We start from the raw sequence: 21921 nt of genomic DNA on the forward strand, positions 1-21921 counted from the left end.
CCGATGAATGAGAATGCACAAGTCTAAAATGTGCAACAACTAGAAGTGAGAATAACCATCACTTTCACATGGTTCACACAGCTGGGCTTTAAACTTTCCGCCAGCACTAGTATTTTTCCTTTGACCATTGAGTCTATGTCACTGTGGCTCTACCATGCTTATGATTATTTCTAAAGATCCTTTATTGTATTTGAAGTTTTGTTTTTGTTGATAAAAAATTGATTAAAAAACAGCAAAATTAGTGACCTGGGAGATTAAAAATCCTGAACCTTAAAATCAAATGGTTCTTTTATTCATTTATGTTTTAATGTTGAACAAAATGCAGAAAACATTACCACTATTTTGAGTAAAATTACCTGAAGTCCTTGCAAAGGAGCTGGCAGCTTAATATTAAGAAAGCTACGAACTAGTTGGTAAGTTCCAGGTACACCACCTAGTTGAGCCTGGTGCAGGTTTCCATAGACTGTTGCCATTACATAGTTCTTGTAGCTACGAATGAAAGCAAAGAAAATGAGTCAGGTAATGGTTGGCACTGGAGCTCAAGCTCCAACTCTATCATGGCCTTGAGCAAATAGTGTTAAAATTAACCCCATTTGCTTTGAATTACCATCAGCTTTGAAACAGTTCTCAGACATTACTTTGTGTAGTTGAGAAATAATACAAAAGATATTTTAGTTAGCAACATTCCTCAATAAACCTCACCTCTGCTCCAGAAAATGTAAGGCTTGTCTTACAAATGCCATCTGCATCTCTAAACTGGTACGGCTCTTCAGTGCATCAGTGGCGGGTACCAACAGGACATCAGTCATTTGCTTCACCATGGCCCACAGTTCAGAGACATTCTGCAATCAAGAAATTAGTCAAGTAAGTGCAACAGCCTTCTCTTTTTTTAATTCATTCATGTGATTTGGGCATCATTGCTCATCCCTAATTGCCCTTGAATTGAGTGGCTTGCGAGTGTCAACCACATTGGATCTGGAGTCACATGTCGGTCAGATGGAAAGTTTCCTTCCCTAAAAGACATTGGTGAACCAGATGGATTTTTCCGACAATCGACGATGGTTTCATGGTCATCATTAGACTTTTAATTCCAGATTTTTATTGAATTCAAATTTCACCATCTGCCGCGGCAGGGCTTGAATCCAGGTCCCCAAAACATTACCCTGAGTCTCTGGATTATTAGTCCAGTGGCAGCACCACTACAACACTGTCTCCTGGAAAATAATGCTTACCTTTTTTTTCCTGGGAACTTTACATTATTAGAGCAGGTATTTGTACTGAGTAATACATAACACATACCTTTCAAAGATTCTTTCCATTGCACTTCCAGATTTTTGCAAATGTTACACAATTACAGTCTAAAGCGATCTTGTGAGCAGACAAAATATTCTTTTCCTCAGCCCTATCTTTTAAAATCTATTATTCTTTTTGGTGCTCCATTCCACTGTATGAGATACTATTCCTAGCCAAAAGGAAAGAGCATGGATCCTCCACTGGATATGTTTACGACTCAACAGAGCTGAATGCAATTCACAACAAAAGAACCCACTTCACAGTCAAGATGCTAAACCATCACCTGGATTTGATTCCAATGATAGCCAAAACACAAACTTGTGCTTCAATAATCTACAGCTCACTTCAGCAACCATAAGCGCCTTGAATAGAATAAATATCACGAGGCGCTAATGTGCCTTGCACTGAAGTTGTATGACTTGAACAGAATAATTGTGGGCCAAATCGAGCACTCTCCAAATCCTGAAAGATTCTTAGGCTGTAAAGAATGGCTGTCGGGTAGATGGGTCACTTCCACCTGGCAAATTCATCAGAAACGTTTCAATGTTCAGGGGTGCTACAGGAGCAAGAGAGACATGCTAAAGAGACAAAGGTGAACCGAAAGCAAACAAAACAACACCAAGTATAGAAAAGGGGCAATTAACTCACTGCATTTCTTCAGCTTTCAGGCAAATTTAATATCACATTCCAACAATACACTGTCTCAGAGGCACACTAACCTTAAAAAGTTTAAACAAAATCTGGACTACAACAACAAAAAAAAAGGACATTTTAAAACAAATCAACATTTTGGCCAATGTTTAACACTAAATGGCTAAATACCAATGAATACGACAGTTGAAACTTTTAGATCTGGGTACCTTGTCATCCAAAGACTCAGCTACAGTGCTGCAAAGGTCTCCCAGGCTGGGTTGTAGATGTCCATTCACCACCTTCTCATTATATACATAGATCTACGATGAACAGAAAGGAAAGGCAACATGGTAAAACGTGGTTTTAAGACAGAGGGATCTTGCGTGAATATCAAGGGGAAAAAAAACAAAAGCGAACAAGGTATGTAACAGCATCAGTCATTCCTATTGCTCTGTATTTAATAGTTATAAGGACAGCAGAACTGTCGGTGTTCACCGTCATTACTCTGTGAAACTGACAGCAATTTCTGATGTCCACACAGTTAATAATTTCTGTCAACATATCCTTGATCTTCCACAGGGTGCACTGTTGCAGACAACGTAAATGGAAATCAATTAGAAATCACTCATTTGACACTTCTTTGCTTTTTGCAATATTAGTTTCTCTGTAAAAAAAAAAATCCGCACCTTGTTGAACAAGGTGGAACTGGCTTTTCAACCGCGTACTAAGTCATGATTCTTGTTGCACACTCCCTCTGGCCGTAAGAAACAAATTTATATTTGTGGAATGTCAAATCTCCATTCAATCATAAATTCCATAGATCTTTAAAATTATCATTTTTCTTTAAAGTTTACAATGCTAAACCTTCCATCTTAATCCTATGGGTAGGTCTCAACTTTCTTCCACTTTCTCTCAACATTTTATTGGTCTTCCCTCTTCAATGTATTTCTTCCAATTATTTTGTGGTCGCTGATCCTATTGGCCATTTTCTTTGTCAAAATGTTAATTGATCCCACAGCACTGAGCTGTATTGTACATACAGACCGACAGACAATAGAACACATGCTCTCTCTTTAAAGTTTGGCATGCATCTCACCAGACCCAGTGTATACAACAAAACTCAGGAAAAAATTCTGCAAATATCTCTTGGGACAAATCCCACACTGAGTGGAAATGGCTAAATAAATAGCATTTCAGTAAAGCGATGGTGTGAAACTCCAGATCTGAAAACTCATCTGACCTCCAAAAGGCTCAAACCAGCAGATACATTACATTTACTGACCTGCCGAGCGTATGCCACTTCCACACTGTCCATCACACTTCGTCCTGGAGGTCCCATTTCACTGACAAAACTTGGCTGTTGATAAAAATGAAAAGCAGACATTAAGCGTAACTATGGATAATGTTTTCACATCAATTTATGGACCTCTAAGCCAAGAACACTTACTTGGTTAAAAGATAAAAGCATACATGAAAAATCCTCATCTTGTCCTTTCTCCTGAACTTGTAACTCACGTCTGACAGGAATCTACAAGTATGCAGTACTACACGCCTCTAGTATATCAGAGTCTTAATCTCCTCTGCTCCTGAAGTAAAGAATGCTTGAGATACATTCCACAGAACTGGAATGGGTGTGGAGGAAGGAGCGCTGGGTGCGGAGGAGGGGGCGCTGGGTGCGGAGGAGGGGGCGCTGGGTGCGGAGGAGGGGGCGCTGGGTGCGGAGGAGGGGGCGCTGGGTGCGGAGGAGGGGGCGCTGGGTGCGGAGGAGGGGGCGCTGGGTGCGGAGGAGGGGGCGCTGGGTGCGGAGGAGGGGGCGCTGGGTGCGGAGGAGGGGGCGCTGGGTGCGGAGGAGGGGGCGCTGGGTGCGGAGGAGGGGGCGGTGGGTGCGGAGGAGGGGGCGGTGGGTGCGGAGGAGGGGGCGGTGGGTGCGGAGGAGGGAGGGTGCGTGCAGAGGAGGAGGAAGAGAGCGGGCATGCGCATGAGCCAGTAAGTGGGACTGTGCGAGCCAGCGAGTGAGCTTTGGAGAGTATGTTTGCTCAGTGTCAACAAGCGCCTGCTCAGCTGGCAGCAAAGGAGCGGGGGCCCGTGGGGTGGGGCGGGTGGTCCAGAGGAGGCGGGGGCCCGTGGGGTGGGGCGGGCGGTCCAGAGGAGGCGGGGGCCCGTGGGGTGGGGCGGGTGGTCCAGAGGAGGCGGGGGCCCGTGGGGCGGGCGGTCCAGAGGAGGCGGGGGCCCGTGGGGTGGGGCGGGTGGTCCAGAGGAGGCGGGGGCCCCTGGGGTGGGGCGGGCGGGTGAGAGAACGCGAGGGCCCCTGGGGTGGGGTGGGTGAGCGAGAGAATCCAAGGGCCCGTGGAAACCAACAGTGTGCAAGTGCATGGTAAGAAATTAGAGAATATGTGCGTTTGAGTGAGGAAGGTACTGGAGTGCGGAATGACTGTAGGCAGTGAATGGGTTGGTGACAAGGGGAGCGAGCGTGTGGGTGAATGGGGATGACAGTGAGGGGAGTTGGGGGCGACAGGTTGGGGGGACAGTGGGTGCACGGGCGGCAAGGAAGAGAGAAGCAGGGTAGGAGGGAAGGGGGAGGAAGAGGGAGCATTGGTGGGAGAGGGGGGCAGGGAGGAGGGAGGAGGGGGTGGAGGGAAGCAGGCGGTTGGGAGAGGAGTGGGGGGGGGCGGGCGGTCGGTTGGGGAGAGCAGGGAGAGCGGGTGAGGGGAGAGTGGGAGGGTAGGGTGGGGAACAGAGGGAGTGAGCTATGGGGAAAGGTGGGTTGAGTGGGTGCGGTACAGAGGAGAGGGTGGAAGGGTAGAGCGTGAGGGGAGAGCAGAGAGAGAGTGAATGGGTGAGGGGGGAGAGCTGGGGATGGGAGGGACTGACAGTGGGCAGTGAGGGAGAGGGAGAGAAGGGATTTTGCCCGCGAGTGAGTTGGATACACAAACACACGCACTCTTTCACACTCGAATGATTGTATTTATTACTTCTTTTAAATTGTCATTTTATTGTTGTGACTTTTTGTTCAGAAATCTGTTACTTTCATACATTAACTTTATTAAAAAATCATGTTTAGTGTTGTGTCAAACTTTACCTTTCTGAAATTTACCCCACCACCATTGTTGTAAATGAAACAAAATCAAAAGCTTCAGTATCAAAAATATTTTACTGCATGGTGATTTGTTTAATAGTTTTACACATGAAGATTTTCAGAAATTTTAGGATGGTAGAGACAATTTCCTGACTGATATTTATTTTTGCTGAAACTGGATCAAAATGTGGAATTAACGGCCTCGCTTATTCTGTATCCTAACGTTCTCAAGCTGCTTTGCAACTTACCTCGGCTTCCTGTGTGAAGTCAAGAGCATCCTCCCCTGATGTCAGGAGAGTATGGAGGATCTTCTGCTTCTCGTGCTCCCATTCCACCAGCATGGACTCCCAGTGATACCTCTCTGCCATTGCAAACGTCTGTCAAAACAATACAGAGAACTAAGAAATATTTTCGAACCACAGTGAACACAAGGGAATGGAACGTTTAATACAAATACGGACCAGTAAAACTCTAGGTGTGGTCTTAAATTACATTTGAAACATAAATGCCAATCAGCAAAACCATGCAACCTTGATTCATCTATTCTTGATGAACACTATATCTGCGATTATAGGTCGAATAATGCTCTGTAGTAAAAAAAATGCCTTCATCTAAAATTTATATCGATATTAAACCTTGCAGATATATTGCGAGTCTGAATGATGGAGTTGCTGCAAGTTGGAACGTCAGGACCGCGAGAGGCAGCAACACGGAGACTTAGAGATGACGAATCATCTTGTTTTTTGATCCTTAACATGTATCAATAAGAGCAGACATTAAATCCTATCCTTTGGAAGGTATTCAAAACAAGACTAGATTTTGCCGTTACCAGATCATGACACCCTGTCGCAGTTGTACTACAGTTCCTGAGTTGGGGTTAGCTTTGGGGACTTTTCACACTGTCCCAATACAAGTGATTCAAACACTCCCTGTTGGAATCAAAGTTGAAGATTGGATAGCTCTTCTAGCAATTACGAAGCACTGGGCTCTAGCTCTTTAGGAAATACATAATGGTTATACGTGTTGGAGGTGAGCGTTAGATGAGCAGCTTGTTTCATTCATTTTTTAAATTATCCATTCATGGGAGATGGGCGTCACTGGCTGGGCCAGCATTTGTTGCCCATCCCTAGTTGCCCTTGAAACTGAGCGGCTTGCTCGGCCATTTTAGGAGGTAGTTGAGAGTCAACCATATTGCTATGGCTCTGGAGTCACATGTAGGCCAGACCAGGTAAGCTTGGCAGATTTACTTCCCTAAAGGACATTAGTGAACCATATTAGTTAAACATGGTGGCAGAAACTGTTTACAAGTACACGACTTGTGAAGGCATTCGGGCAATAATAGGACCCCCCGTGTCATCTCGAAATTTCTAGCCAATTGTGTTGTTTTCTCTTGGATTGTCATGTGACTTCCATCTGGCATTTAGAACGTTACTTACAGCTGGAAACCTGAGTGAGTTCTGACAAATCTGAAATATTATCGATCTAAAATATTAACGCTGTTTTTCTCACCACAGATGCTGCAAAAGAGAAATTCAGGTCTGGCAGCATTTTCTGTTTTTAATTGCTGAAATTATATTTGATCAAAGTTTTATTTTGCACCTTCCAGGATCAAGGTGAAAATGTATTCCTCCCCTGCTCCTCCCAGAACCACCCACCTCCAAACAGCCCCGTTATTTATTAAATATACAGCACTGTGAAACATTATCTTCTTAATGGATGTTGTAATTCATAATAGATTCCTTCTTCAGATCAAGTCTGGAAGCTATTACTTCTAAACTGAGCATCATGGATCAACGCAGAAAGTATTTATTTTAACTTCACTAAGGAACAATGCAGCACAAAGTCATTGGCCGGTGCCTTGGTTTTTGGGGCAGCTGTTCTCAAATTTCATACAACCTAAATTTATACAAAGTTACCAACAAAGATACATCAACTGAAATGGCAAGAAGTTTGGATTACAGATCGATGGTATAGATTTACTGTGTGAAAAGTGCAACGCCCACCCAGCAACCTAACATTAGCTCGGCTCTAGATTAATCTGACATTGTATTGCAAGTCCATATACAAATTTTCACGTGCCAGTTAAATATAAAAATACCACAGGCTAATTGAAATAGGTCAAACCCTATTTCTCTATTGCATAGTCGCCCTGAGCAGTCACAGTTTGTTGAGATAATACAAAATATCTCTTCTCCAGAAGATGACAATGCTTCCTGAGATAGGATTCCGTGGGTAGCCATTTGTCAGGTATAGGCTGTGACTGTCAGTGCTAATCTTTATAAAGACGTGTGAAGAGAAGGGAATTAGTTACTTCCCTTTAATCCATGTTCTCAAAAGGTGTCACTGCCCAGACACTTTTTGCAGGTACATTTATTAAAAATTCTTATGGGCTAACGTAAGAACCTAAGAAATAGGAGGATTGGGCCACTGAGCCCATCAAGCCTGCTCCACCATTCAATAAGATCATGGTTGATTTGAATGTGGCCTTAACTCCACCTCTCTGTCTGTTCCCCATAACCTTTGACTTCCTTGTCAAACAAGAATTTGTCTAACACAGCTTGAATACATTCAATGATCCAACCTCCACTACTTTCTGTGAAAGGCAATTCCAAAGATTAACAACCCTCAGGAGAAAGTCCTCATCTCCACCTTAAATGGGACACCTCTCATTTTGGAACTGTGACCCCCTAGTTGTAAATATCCCCCCACGAGGGAAACATCCTCTCAGCATCTCCTGGTCAAGCCCTATTTCTCTATCGCAGAGTCACCCTAAGTAGTCACAATTTGTTGAGATAATACAAAATATCTCTTCTCCAGAAGAGATCTTTGATGTTTCAATAAGATCACCTCTTATTTTTCTAAACTCCCAGGATAGGTCAAACCTGCTCAACCCTTCTAATAAGTCAAACCCCTCATCCCAGGAATTGGCCCAGTGAAACTTCTCAGAACTGCTTCCAATGCAAGTATATCCCTCCTTAAGTAAGGCGACCAAAACTGTTCACAGTATTCTAGGTGTAGTTTCACCAATGCCTGGTACATTGGAGCAAGATTATATTGTCCATCACTTTTATACTCCATCCCCTTTGCAATAAAGGCCAACACTCCATTTGCCTGCCTAATTACTTATTGTGCCTACATACTGTGATTCTGCAGCAGAACACCCAAACCTCTCTACATTTAAATAACATTTTCCCCACATTATCTGTCAAATTTTTTGCCACTCACTTAACCTATCTCTATTCCTTTGCAGACTCTTTGTATCCTCCTCACAACTTGCTTTCCCACCCATCTCTGTTGAGTCAGCAAATCTGGTTACAATGGGTCCTTCCTTATATCGATTGTAAATACTTGAGGCTGCAGTACTGGTCACTTTGGCACTCCACCAGTTAGTTGGCAATCTATTTATCCCCAATTACTGTCAAATACAATTTTCCTTTCACAAAACCATGTTGACTCTTGGCTGATATCACGATCTTCTAAATGTCCGTTTACTACCAAGACAGACATTAAGGGGAGGTGGTGGTGTATTGGTATTGTCACTGGACAGAGACCCAGAGTAATGCTCTGGGGACCCGGGTTTGAATCCCACCATAGCAGGTGGTGAAATTTGAATTCAAATAAAAATCTGGAATTAAAAGATGACCATGAAACCATTGACGATTATTGTAAAAACCCATCTGGTTCACTAATGTCCTTTAGGGAAGGAAATCTGCCATCCTTACCCGGTCTGGCCTACACATGACACCAGACCCTCACTAATGTGGTTGACTCTCAGCTGCCCTCAGACATGTGCAATAAATGCTGGCCCAGCCAGCGAATGCCCACATCCCATGAACACATTTTTGAAAATGGCCTCCAGTATGCCGCTGTCTTTTTCCCTCCTTTCTTGAACACAGGTATTACATTCATGGTTTTCCAACCCACTGGGAATTTTTTAAAGATTACAACCAATGTATCTAACATTGCTTTAGCCACTTTTTTTTGGACCCTACGACACAGGCCATTAGGTTTAGTGGATCTGTTACTCTCAAATTCCATTAGTTTTCCCATTACTTTTTCTCTAGTGATAGTGATTGTTTTAAGTGTGTCCCTTCCTTTTACCTCCTGATTTTCTACTATTCTTGGGATGCCTTGTGTATTCTGCTGTGAGGAACAGTAGAATGAGAACGTAGCTATTTTAAATACAGTTAAATTTGATAACTCACTCGAGTAAAATTATTTAATTGGGACTCTGGCAGGCCAGATCTATCAAATACACAAACTCATTTTAAAAAGGTTTTTAAAAATATAGCTGAAATTCATCAGATAAAAGGTTCTTTGGAGGTACGGGACTGTGTGAACGTTTTTTTTAAAGAAAGGAGGAGTTGTCATATTAATGTAATGTCAAAATCAAGAATTGACATCCATTATTAAAACATCAATTCTGACAGCAAAAACTTCAAATAACAGGCGCCGCTGGTTGATTGAGCATTATTTTCAATTTTAATTATGCAGATTTATTTATCTGTTTGTGACAAATTGGATTTGAATGGAGGAATCAGGGGTTCTCAGGTTAACACACACCATACACACCCACAAACAGACTTACACATGTTGCAATTCAAAGACAAGGGGTTGAATTTTCACAGTTCCGCGGCAGTGAGTTAAGTGATATCGGTGCCTGGAAAATAAAGGCAGCCACTGGGGGCTGCTCCTCAATGCATTCTGGTCACTAGAGAACTTTGCTGGGGTGGTCAAAGTTACATTTATAAAAAGGTCTCGATAGTGGCTGATACCAGTCCAGCCATGGGGGTTTTCTCTCCACTCTTCTTGCTGGTCCAGATCCCAGTTTTTTTATTCAATGTGGTGCAGCACAGCAAGAGGGCCTCCATGTTGAGGCACCCTCGCTGTTCTCAATCTGCCTCAGCAGCACCCATCTCTCCTGGCGGGGCTACGGGTCCTCTGGACGGGCTGACATCATTGAGAGATCACCCGCTATCTTTAGTAAGATGTCAAGTGCAGAGATGGCTAATTAGGAGTCGGCCTCTGGGAAGACTGTTCTGCCAATCTCACTACTGGCAGGTATGGGCTTGGGATCCCCATTTGGTCTTGATGACAAGGTCTCAATGCCCATGGCAAAATGGTGCCCAAAAGGTTGATAGGAAACTGATTTCAAATGATCAGTGACTGGGAATGAGGAAGACCTTTAGCCTTGACACTTTCTTCTGAGGCTCTCTACTGACCCCTGCTGGAAAGTGCACCAGCTAAGGACACTGAGCTCAGCCATGATGCCACTCAACTGATCAGCGTCTCCTCTGCACACACATGAAGGACGGCAACTTGGGTGAGATGCCAAAGGGCTACAAGCACCGGTGTCAAAGTATATAATCAGTTGGCGCGCCCCAGCTATGGGAGAGGAAAGAAAAAAATTAGAACCATTTTGTTTTTAATCCAGCTAGCACCAGTTAACAAATGAAGCCATTATTTAGAGATTTCCAAATATAATTCCTGCAATCTTTAATCTTGAAAAGGAAAATACTGAAGAACAAAATTCAAATCTGTAATCTATGCTTCAAATTTTTTTTGTGACTTCAGCTCTTTTCAATGCGATTAAATTTAGTTGATTTAAATGTTTAGAAATAAAAGTAGGTCATTACTTAGAACTATATCCTTAATATTCACTTTTCACAATTTTGTAAAATGGAGATTAAATTTAAGTTTCAACAGCTTTAGTAATATTCTCTTTCAATCACCCCCATATCCCATTCTTTTGTCTATTCCAAGCGTCTGAATGTTTCCAAAGGTTTTCAGACTCAATTAATTCATTTTATTGAAAGGAAATAAAATATATCCTTTGGGTGGAGATGACAAGCAAATTGGCCCCATGGACTTCAACAACATTACAGTTGTGTTGAATTGACAATTGACAATGCAACAAGGGGGCTCAATTGCCAGCTCTTCAATACAATATGGTGAGCCACCTCGAGACTTGGCACAGAATTGACAAAGCTGCTCCCAGATACAAGGCAGTGAGCTTGTGCGCCATCAACCGCAGGCACTCAAATTTTCAATTCTGCTGGCATAGGGTGTATCCATTATTGTTCCGCCAATACGCCACACTGTACAGTTTTAGATCTTCAAAATGGCTGCACTTTGCACAGCACAAGAATATAGCTCAATCTGCAAAAAGGACCAAGCATCTTAATTCAAAAGTAAATCAAAACCAAGTTTCTTTTAACATCATTATAAAAGGGTATCCAAACTCTGTTATTCTAACGTAAACCAAAATGTTTTGTTATTTTATCAAAAAATGAGGAAAATTGGAAACATGTATGTAACACCATAAAATGTTTCATTTTGTCTGTGGTCGATCGATTCCAAAGCAACACTGTGCAATCTGGTAATATTTCAATACTGTTTTTAATGCTATAGCCAATTTTCCACTTACCCTCTTCCTGGACTCTTCAATAGCTGACAGCAGTGCATTATCACGCTCATTCTTCAGAAAACCCTACAGGGTAAAGAAAGTCACATCAATGCTGGAAACACTGTCACACCAGGCTTCACCACGGCATGAACTAACAGCCATCACTGCACAGTCTGCATAATTAGCAAATCCAGAGAAGATTCTATTAAAAAAATCCATAGCATATTATCAACCTGCTGAAGGCAGTTTTCTACAAATGCTTTTAACAATATTTCACAAATTCTGCACAACTATCAACATCTAAAATTATATCCTGCTAAAAAACCATTATTAGCTGACAGTGTAGCCGACTACCACGCATTCTCAATAGGAATGGAGAATTATCTTCACCTATGCATTTAACCAGTGATGCTTACCAGTAATTTACACCGTGGAGTTGAGAATTTAGTCTATTAGACAATACATTCCTACCTACTGCTTCATATTTCTGGCAAAGCCATTCTGACATGTACGAAAACCTATTATGGAAAATTATGAGGTGAAATGGCAGCTTCCCACCAGCCTCTCTCTCTTTCTCTGCAGGCATCTCCATTACTCCTTAACCTGCATATAGAACACCACTGGCAATGATGAGTGGAAAAAAATACTAATTAGCTTTTATCTTTTTCAATGTCTTTTCTCATCCCCAAATTGTAGAGTTGCCTTCATTTATCCCCTACTCTTTGCAGCATGGGCTCAATGGTGCAGCAATCATTCAAATGACCCCACCCCATCTCAGAAGTCTGATGGACAATAACTCATGGCTTGGCATAGCAATTCGAAAGATCCTACTGCAAAGTTGTAAGTTTTTAATTTAGTGCAGGGAACGATGACATAAAATTACTACTTTCCACACTTCAAAATATTAAGCATGTTAAAATAACTTTAGTGTGCAATTCCACATCTTAAATTCTACTGTACGTGTCTAAAGAAAAATGCAATGTGGAAACTAAATATCAGAATTGGGTTAAGAGCGCAACTGCAATTTCCCCAGACGCTTATCCATCCAGTTCTTTCTTCACATATAGAGGTAGATTTTCCTAACCTTCTTAATATAGTGGAAGCAAAAATGTAGAAATGGGTCCAAACTGCAAACAGGCTGTGTATGACGCAGTTACTTGACACACCCATGTCTTCAGAGTCAAATCCTTGGAAACAATGGATAATTAGAATATCTTTGAATGGATACCTTTTAAAATAAAAGGGAGTGCAGCTAAGATACTCAAAATAGTCACAATGCACCATCATACCTAGCAAATGAAAGTTATTAATTCCAAGCTTTAATGGCCATTTTTCAACCTTGTTCCAATATAGCAATTCACATTTATAACTAGTTAACCCTGAAGCTGGATCCATTTGATCTATTTAATCTATTTGATTATTTCTTGCAGGTGATTAAATGACACTGAGATTAATCAACTTTAAGTGATTATTGAATATAAGAAAAAAGCATTTTGCATTAATTTTTCAAAATTAAAATATTGAAAAATAGTTCAACCCTTCTGTATTGCCACAATTTGATAACCAAAGTAAAATTACGCATTTCGCAAGGCTATGTCTTTACAAAGGGTCTTTTTAAAATTAGAAATTTCAGTGATGAACTTATAAAATTGCACAGGCAGACTTTGGCAACATCCTCCTGTCAGCTTTCCTCCGAATGTACTGGACCAGAGGAAATAGTTCAGTACTAAAAATAGGAAACAAAAGACCAGATAAATGGGGCAAAGATAGCCTTAGCAGTGTGAGCCATCAATACAGCTTACTGATGTGCATCAGGGTAAAGATGATGAAAAGGAGGAAAGGAAAAGGGGTTAAGAAAAATCAGATGAAGTGAACGAAGGAGTAGGATTAATACTACTGGTCCAGCATCTATACAGCTGCCATTTCCAGTCATGAGAAAGCCTGGACAAAGAATTGCTTTTAAAGGACTTACTATATGCACGCAAATGAATACGTAACATAGTCAAACAATTTTTTTAAAATACACTATTTAGATTATTAAAAAGACACAGTAATTCATTATAGTTACTAAACTGTAAACTCCTTGAAACAGAACAATTGAAAATGGAAACAGATAAGCACGACGCAATACGAAGCTTACGGATCTAAGGCGCAGCATGACCCCACCCTAAATTTGTCATACATTGGATCCTACATGGCCACAGAATGATCAAATAAATTTAAAATTCAGTTTCCTTACCTGGAGAGCAAGCCTTTTGTTTATATAACATGTAAAGGAGGAACTAATTCGGGTTCAACAGACGTACTTGATGGAGTTTGCTCGGTCACATATACAGCAATGCTATACTTAATAAAATATCTAATAGATTCAAGGCCTTTCTGGGGTGTTTCACACTCCAAATCAATTTCTGATGCTGTCTAATATACATCTCGTTGCTGCAGCTCCCCTTGCACAGCAAAAAGAGCACAGAGGTTCTTAGAACTGTTGATACAGTCAACAGTCCGGGAGCATAATTAACAAGCAGCTCAGTGTCTAGGGAGCTGAAAATCAGCTTAGTCTATTTCATGAGTGCGTACACTGCAGTTCACCCAATCCACAGTACTGCAAAACGTGAATTCTATCACCGCCTCAGCAGTCCGATGCTGGCTGCTCTGATGTGTGCTACGGTTTTAGGGTTACACAGGGATTTTTTATTGTTAAAGGACTGTACCATATCAATTTGAAGGTGGGGGAGGAGAGAGAGAGAGATGGGTGGGTTGGGAGGGGGGGGGGGTAGACAGAAAGATGATTCAACCTTTTTTCCTCCTTTGGCCCACTGCAATTTATGATAATGGGAATTTTTGATTACTTCCGACATCCTGCCTTGAAATCAGGCTAATAATCCTTTTAGCTGTCATGTTTTGTTAATGAGGTAAATGCGGCTGCAGAATGAAGTAACACTGGGAACTGCACAATTTAATCACAGATGTGAAGCTATTTTCTTAAGATAGCAGCCTTTATTAGCATATGTCGTAAAGTATGGAGTAGAGATGTAGCATTTTCTTCCTTCCCTTATCCAGCAACAAGACTGACCAGCTTCCGCCATTTAAATAAGCAACAGTATCACAAAGTGTCTTTCCTAGATGCTGGCCAGGCGCAAGTGAAAAATGCAGCAGAATTAATAGTTGCTACCCGTTTGAGTACAATACAACACTGATATGTTGCTGAATATGAACTTGATCATACTCTCTGTTCTGAAAATCAGCAGTGCATGCCACCTTAAATAATCTTGTACATTCTTGTGTTTGGTCTACAATAACATTCTTTGTAATCGTGCAGATGTTGCAAAAATTAACCTTCAATATCATAGATGATAGATGACTCTGCATGACTATACCAGTCGCCTCAGGATAAACAGTAAGAATATGATAAAATTTAGGTAGGTTATAGATTAAACTGGAATACAAACTAAATTAATAGGGTTTTTCATTAATGAAGATGCACATTATTTCATGCAATGAAAGGACCTTATATTACAGTTAACATTGGGGCAGCATAAATAGCATCAAACTATAGACTATTAAACTCTTTAATCAGAGATTTTTTCAAGCCAAAGGTGATATTATCCCAAACTAATTTGGGTTTGACCAATCAATGTCACTTTCCTAGCTGCTCATTATTGGGCTATTCTTAAATATTGATATTATGGCATGGTAAAATAATAATGTCTCGCAGATCAGACTGGGCGGGGTGGAGGTTAACATCTGGATGTAAAGCTGCAGTGACAAGACCTAAAACGAGAACTAGTCTCAATGATCAGAATCAGGCTAGTTTATTCTACACAATCAGGCAATGGCGCTGTTATCAAATTGCAGAAAGCCACAGAAACTTCTAGAGACAGCAGCATTCATTGGATTCAGATTCTAGTGAAGCATTTTCTTTAACAAATAACTGCACAAAGCTGATGGTGCAAAGCCATTTTTAAAATTTTTAAATTTACCCTGTATTTATTTTAACCACTGAACTACTTCATGGGTAGATCAAATTAAAATAATTAATTGGGAAAAATTATACATTTATATGAACAAAACAGCAGTTCTATTAACCTATTTTATACACAGAAACTGGACCAACTGATGCTACTTCAAAGATGCAGTCCCATAAGGTTTTCATTCCCAATCAATTTACAACAAAGGTAAAAATAATTTGATTTATTGAATTATACTGTGAATCTCACTGTGCAATTATTCTGCAGCAATGTCAACAGTTTTTCACCTTCTAAACCAACAGCACAGCCAGAATGATAGCTTTATATTTTTAAAGACAGGTTCAGCATATCGTGTGAAACACACAGCATTGGTTTTAGGGAGCATACGACAGCAATTTAATTTCAGGGTTCAGACAGAAATGAACAAACAGCACTTGCTGCTCTCAGAATTCATGGCATCATCTGAACCCTTGGTTTAAATTACAGCCTCATTATTCAATCCTCGCCAATCTATATGTTTGTCATTGTACATTGCTAAAGACATACAATTCCTTTTAATCTAAATCAACAAATTTGAAGGGCAGAATTTCTGCAATCATAGCACCAACTGTTATAACTGACAATACATTTAACCTTTTTTTAAAAAATGCATTACAAGTCAGGTTTTTTTATTCCTGGGATAACATTTCTTAGGATTCACAAAGATAGGTCAGTACCGTCAGCCATTTTACATTTTGCAAATATCGAAGCTTTAGTTTTGTAAAGTCAAAATGGGATGAGCTTCAATTTGATTCGAAATCTTTTCCATTGAAATATTTTACATATCCTCGAGTTCCAGGGTAAATGTCATCCTGAGAACCCACGTAAACCTGCAAAGTCTATGATTTATAATGTTTATTGGGAGGGGCGGGCTGTGGAGTGACTAGGTGATAACAGCTAATATCCTGCTTCTTCATCTCTAAAGTCTGGTTTCAATCCAGTGGAAATCAATGAAATAAAGCTTTCTATCTCAATCAGTAAGTGGACACAATATTGTTCATAGCATTCTCTTCGTTTCTTCAGTATGTGATATGTCACACTGATATTAGTAGATGATCAACCACACCTCTGCTATGGCACACTAGTCATGATGTGGAGATACCAGCGTTGGACTGGGGTAAACACAGTAAGAGTTTTAACAACACCAGGTTAAAGTCCAACAGGTTTATTTGGTAGCAAATGCCATTAGCTTTCGGAGCGCTGCTCCTTCGTCAGATGAAGTGGAAATCTGCTCTCAAACAGGGCACAGGTGTCTCTGTGTCCTGTTTGAGAGCAGATTCCACTCCATCTGACGAAGGAGCAGCGCTCCGAAAGCTAATGGCATTTGCTACCAAGTAAACCTGCTGGACTTTAACCTGGTGTTGTTAAAACTCTTACCATGGCACACTAGGACAGCCCTACTGGTCTCCAACCTATCAATGTTCAATGCTGACACTGGGTATCCAAAAAGAAAAACACTGATTCCCCATAATCGACATTCCCCCACCTTGGGAATGGGAGGAAAGAGCCTTTTCTCATGAGTATTTCCAATCAACTATCGATCAGATTCAGAAAGCAGTAATAGGGGTAAATCCTTTTGTGGTAGAACTGCATAGTGATGAGGATTAGAATTAGTTTTAGTAATTCTACACTACGATAGGGAAACATTTTACCATTTATAGCAAAATTGCAGTTGTGACAAGTTCAGCAGTCTACTGGAAGTAACTTCAGAATGTAGTTCTCCACTCCATTCTAACAGCTGACGCTAGCAACCCTGATCTTAAGGGAGGTGGGGGTGAAGGGGAAGGAAGTGAGTGATACAGGTTTCATCTTTCATCTCAAGAAGCATGAGAAAACAACTAGCTCATGCAACTCCATACTGCTATGACATACTGACCAGCACAAGGCCAGACAGCTGCGAATGGGAATATGTAAAAAGGATTCAAAAAGATGCTCAATGGGTTACTTGAAGGACATTCACAAAAATCTTGTTTCAAGGAAGGTCAATCTTTTTTCTTTCTTTCCTAGACCTTTCCACAGCTAAAATAAGTTAGCACATGCAAGCTGAATAATACATTACAAGAACTGTTCAGGTTCCATTCAGTGGAATTTTTGAGGGCGAGACAAAGAGCGCTAGAATGTGAAATGGTCAAAAATCACTGTACCTCCTTGAAATTAAGGAAGCTCGTTAAATTTAGGAAAATGCTCATAATGTATTAAAGCCGACTCAATCAATTTCCGCCTCTGTTCCTATCCTCCATGCCAATGACACAGCAACTTTTGACATGCTGCAGCTGAGCAAGTTCATGTTCCAGTACAAAGCAAGCCTGTCTGAACATCCACGTCAGCAACTAATGAATCTGACCTGGCAGCAGCTCCAGGCTACCATTAAGTTATTAGCGTAAATTTAAATACCTCCCCCCCACCTCCATTTTCTCTACATATTGTGGGTAATACTATCCTTCCGGCTTTTTCCACCATCTCTGATGCATCGTCTGCCTCAATCCCTATTAGCAAGATTTTTTTCGTCCCTTGTGATTTATTAAAGGCTCGAGGGCAAGGTCGATGCAGCCACTCTTTGTGTGACCTGCTGATAGTGTCTTTTCACCATTGTAAATCCCACATAATCATATCACACTATCAAAGGCAGCTTATTTAAGCAATAGGAAAAAGGCCGACATCCCATTTGCAATCTACTCTGAAGCAGCAGCCCATGACAGACATCAGCAGATCACACCATTTCCAGTTATGGTGTGCCTCACTACTGCATTTTAATATGCAGTCCAGTTATGAAGAGATTGCCTCACATCGTGGACGCCTGTGGAAGCTGTGGAAAATTCAAAACTCATGTCTGCACAAAAGCCTCCTGCTTATTGATCAGCAACACCAGAATGATCCAAGTACCGTAAGTGCAACAATACTGTAGAGATTCATCAACAGGCTTCCTTACTTTCAAAATGAATGATGAACATCATTGCAGACTTGCATCAAACCAGAGACAGATGCAGATTTTCTGGTTGTATTTTTGAAAGACATCTACGCTAGGCACCATCATAGAGATAGTTAAAACAAATACGGAGGATGACTGGAGGAGTCCTTGGTGATGACAGAATCTGCTTATAAAATACATTCATTCCACTTTGGCCCAATAACCCCTCCCCTAAAGTTCCTGATAATTGGTATTCAGAAGAATTTGGGAGCACTGTTAAGTAAATGGTGTGCTATATTCCTGTGGTGGAATTCTTCCATGAGTGAGAGATGATGGACATGCAGCAAACAATCCATTTAGGTGGAGCTACCAAGTGACAGTGAGAGTTGTTATTTTTGGCATTGGTATCTGTTACCAACTGCTGTAGCCATTGGTCTTTGTACGCCAACCCACAGGAAGTACTGTAATTTCCCTCTTTTGGCCAGGTAGGGATCCCAGGTGTAATAGTCGATGTTTAGGGCCTTCAGGTTACACTTGCAAGTATCCCTGAAGTGGAGGCCTACTGCTCTAGTTAACTCACCTTATAGGTCACCTTTGGGTATGTGACCATCTTCCATCCTGCTGGCCAGCCCTATTCGCTAAAGCCTCCTCCGTTTGATTAGTGCCAACAACCTGGGAGCTCTGTATGAGAGAGGACTGCCACCTTCCATGATATTTGCCCTTCTGGGATATACCCATAATCTACTGCAGACAGTGAAGGTGGAAATTATTGATTTTCTTTTCTTGGTAGCTGTAAGTTGCCAATGTCTCATAGCCATGCAGCAAGATGCTGAGAACACAGACCTCATAAACCATTATCTTCAGGGTTAGCTTGGTGTTATTCCATGTGTATTTTTGCGAGACAGTCAATGACAGTGGCTGCTTTCCCTATGCACGCTTCGAGCTCTGCATCAAGGGACAGATTGTCTGTCACAAACCCAGCTTATGTTATCTGAGGGGGTTCCAACCTGGGACACCGGTTTGAGTGATGTATAATTTTGCTTATATGAATGGTGTGAGGAGTCATGTACAAGATCCAATGAAAAAGTAATCAGCTCAGTTGAAATATAACACGTAAAGATTACTTATTACAATAAAGAAAAGGCACATATGTATGAACATGACTATAGTGGCCTAAGACAGTTATGTACAAGAACTAAATACCCACACGGTTTATATAGAAATTATCCCTTTTGATCCAAAGTACACTTACGAGGCCTGAACTCTTTCAGGCCTTCCCACTTCCCAAACAACATCCATTTCAAAAGATCTATAGGTAAAGGCCAGCTTATAGTTACCTCACTGAATATCATTGAATAGTTATTCTGGGGAATGTCGCTTCTTGGTTCAGCAAAGATATGGTTTTAACTGCCTCCACAAAGGTTTCTGCACTCTTGTTTCTGATCTGCTAACTAGAACTCTGCTAATGGGATGCTGGGTGGAATGTGCCACCCTGCTTCCAAAAAGGTTGGCAATTGTATGATTTTCCCCTTTGATTGTTCTCTCTGTATATTTGTTGTGTTCCCCCAGCTTCTGTGGTTCTAAAACATTAACATACATATGCCTCCCCTTAATGGTTCAGTCGTCTAACTAAAGGGTTTCCTATTAGCAGGGCGATGTATTCTTCTGGTTGGTCTAAAACCTGCTAATCTTGTTACTGGGAGACTCACATTGTGTGAAAATTGCTTTTTGGAATGCTGGTGGCTTCTAACCTTGCTAGCTTTGTTACATTCTTGCTTATTACTCGGCACAATCGTGACAGCCACCAGAGGCCAAGATATCATAATTTGCTAACCACTTTCCAGTGGGGTGTTATTTATTGTGTTGAGGTGGAGATGCAACATCTTGCTCCATAACCACAGTTTTCCTGATGTTTATAGTCAGGGAGAACAAGTTACAGACATGGAAGAGGCAGCCCATGAGTCGTTGCAGCCAAATTTCTGTTTGGACAACAGGTGCAACAGTGTCAGCGATCAGGAATTCCTGATCAAGATGCAATGGGTTTTTGTCTTTGTCTTCAAACTTTAGAGATTGTAAAGCTTGCTGGCTGACCCAGGGTGCAAGTCGACTCCTTCATATATGCAGGTCAAGAAAGAAAGATACCAAACGAATAGGGGACTAGGTCACAGTTCTTTTTCTCTCCATTCTTCATCCTGAAACTGCCAGAAGTGGACCCATCACATTGTACAATACAGTACATGTTGTCATGGAAGGAGCAGATGAGACTGAAGAGTTTTGGTGGACAGCTAATTATTCTCAAAGCTCTGCTCTACTAACTGCTGAACGCCTTCTACAGAAGTGAAGTAAAAGGGTACACCTTGTTCCCTACACGTCCCTTGTAGCTGGCATGTGGAGAAGGTAATGTCCACAGTAAATTTGCTGGCATAAAAACCACACTGTACTTCCAGGTACACCTGGTTTACAAGCACTTGGAGTCTTTTAAATATGACCTTAGCAAAGGCCTTCCCCAGGACACTAAAGAGGGAGATGCCCCTGTTGTTGTTGCAGTCCCATGTCATCTTTTTGCGTAGCGTGGTGACTTTGGCATTGCACACCTCCTGTGGAATGGAGCCTATATTCCAATGGAGGAGTAAGTGTGCAACAGATGGGATTTTCTATGCTTGAGCAGTTTGGCTGGGATGCCATCCTTTCAAGGTGCCTTCTGTTTGCTAAGCAGTCTATGGGTTTCTTGAGCGCAAGGGATGAGGGATTTTCATTGAACCTATCTATGTCAGGAACATAAGGACATAAGAACTAGGAGCAGGAGTAGGCCATCTGGCCCCTCGAGTCTGCTCTGCCATTCAATAAGATCATGGCTGATCTTTTCGTGGACTCAGCTCCACTTGCCCGCCCGCTCACCCTAACCCTTAATTCCTTTACTGTTCAAAAATTTATCTATCCTTGCCTTAAAAACATTCAATGAGGTAACCTCAACTACTTCACTGGGCAGGGAATTCCACAGATTCACAACCCTTTGTGTGAAGAAGTTCCTCCTCAACTCAGTCCTAAATCTGCTTCCCCTTATTTTGAGGCTATGCCCGCCAGTGGAAACAACTTCCCTGCTTCTATCTTATCTATTCCCTTCATAATCTTATATTTTTCTATAAGATCTCCCCTCATTCTTCTGAATTCCAATGAGTATAGCCCCAGTTTACTCAGTCTCTCCTCATAAGCCAACCCTCTCAACCCCAGAATCAACCTAGTGAATCTCCTCTGCACCCCCTCCAGTGTCAGTATATCCTTTCTCAAGTAAAGAGACCAAAACTGTACACAGTACTCCAGGTGTGGTCTCACCAGCACCTTATACAGCTGCAACATAGCCTCGCTGTTTTTAAACTCTATCCCTCTAGCAATAAAGGACAAAATTCCATTTGCCTTCTTAATTACCTGCTGCACCTGCAAACCAACTCCTTGAGATTCCTGCACAAGGACACCTAGGTCCCTCTGCACAGCAGCATGCTGCAATTTTTTACCATTTAAATAATAGTCCATTTTGCTATTATTCCTACCAAAATGGATGACCTCACATTTACCAACATTGTACTCCATCTGCCAGACC

At 41.4% G+C, this 21921-nt stretch overlaps 1 protein-coding gene across 1 annotated transcript in view; it reads right to left on the reverse strand.

Annotated features, from left to right (window-relative positions):
- Positions 1 to 21921, reverse strand: part of nup93 (nucleoporin 93) — a 116579-nt gene that overhangs the window by 23611 nt on the left and 71047 nt on the right. Inside the window, exons 4-9 of the mRNA XM_078211031.1 lie at positions 11430 to 11492; positions 5251 to 5379; positions 3209 to 3283; positions 2154 to 2246; positions 703 to 842; positions 357 to 489 (exon numbers count right to left, since the gene is read on the reverse strand). Coding sequence (XP_078067157.1) covers positions 357 to 489; positions 703 to 842; positions 2154 to 2246; positions 3209 to 3283; positions 5251 to 5379; positions 11430 to 11492 — 633 coding nt within the window. The remainder of the gene's footprint in view (positions 1 to 356; positions 490 to 702; positions 843 to 2153; positions 2247 to 3208; positions 3284 to 5250; positions 5380 to 11429; positions 11493 to 21921) is intronic.

This window comes from Mustelus asterias, chromosome 4 (assembly GCF_964213995.1).
Source record: "Mustelus asterias chromosome 4, sMusAst1.hap1.1, whole genome shotgun sequence".
Lineage (NCBI taxonomy): Eukaryota > Metazoa > Chordata > Chondrichthyes > Carcharhiniformes > Triakidae > Mustelus > Mustelus asterias.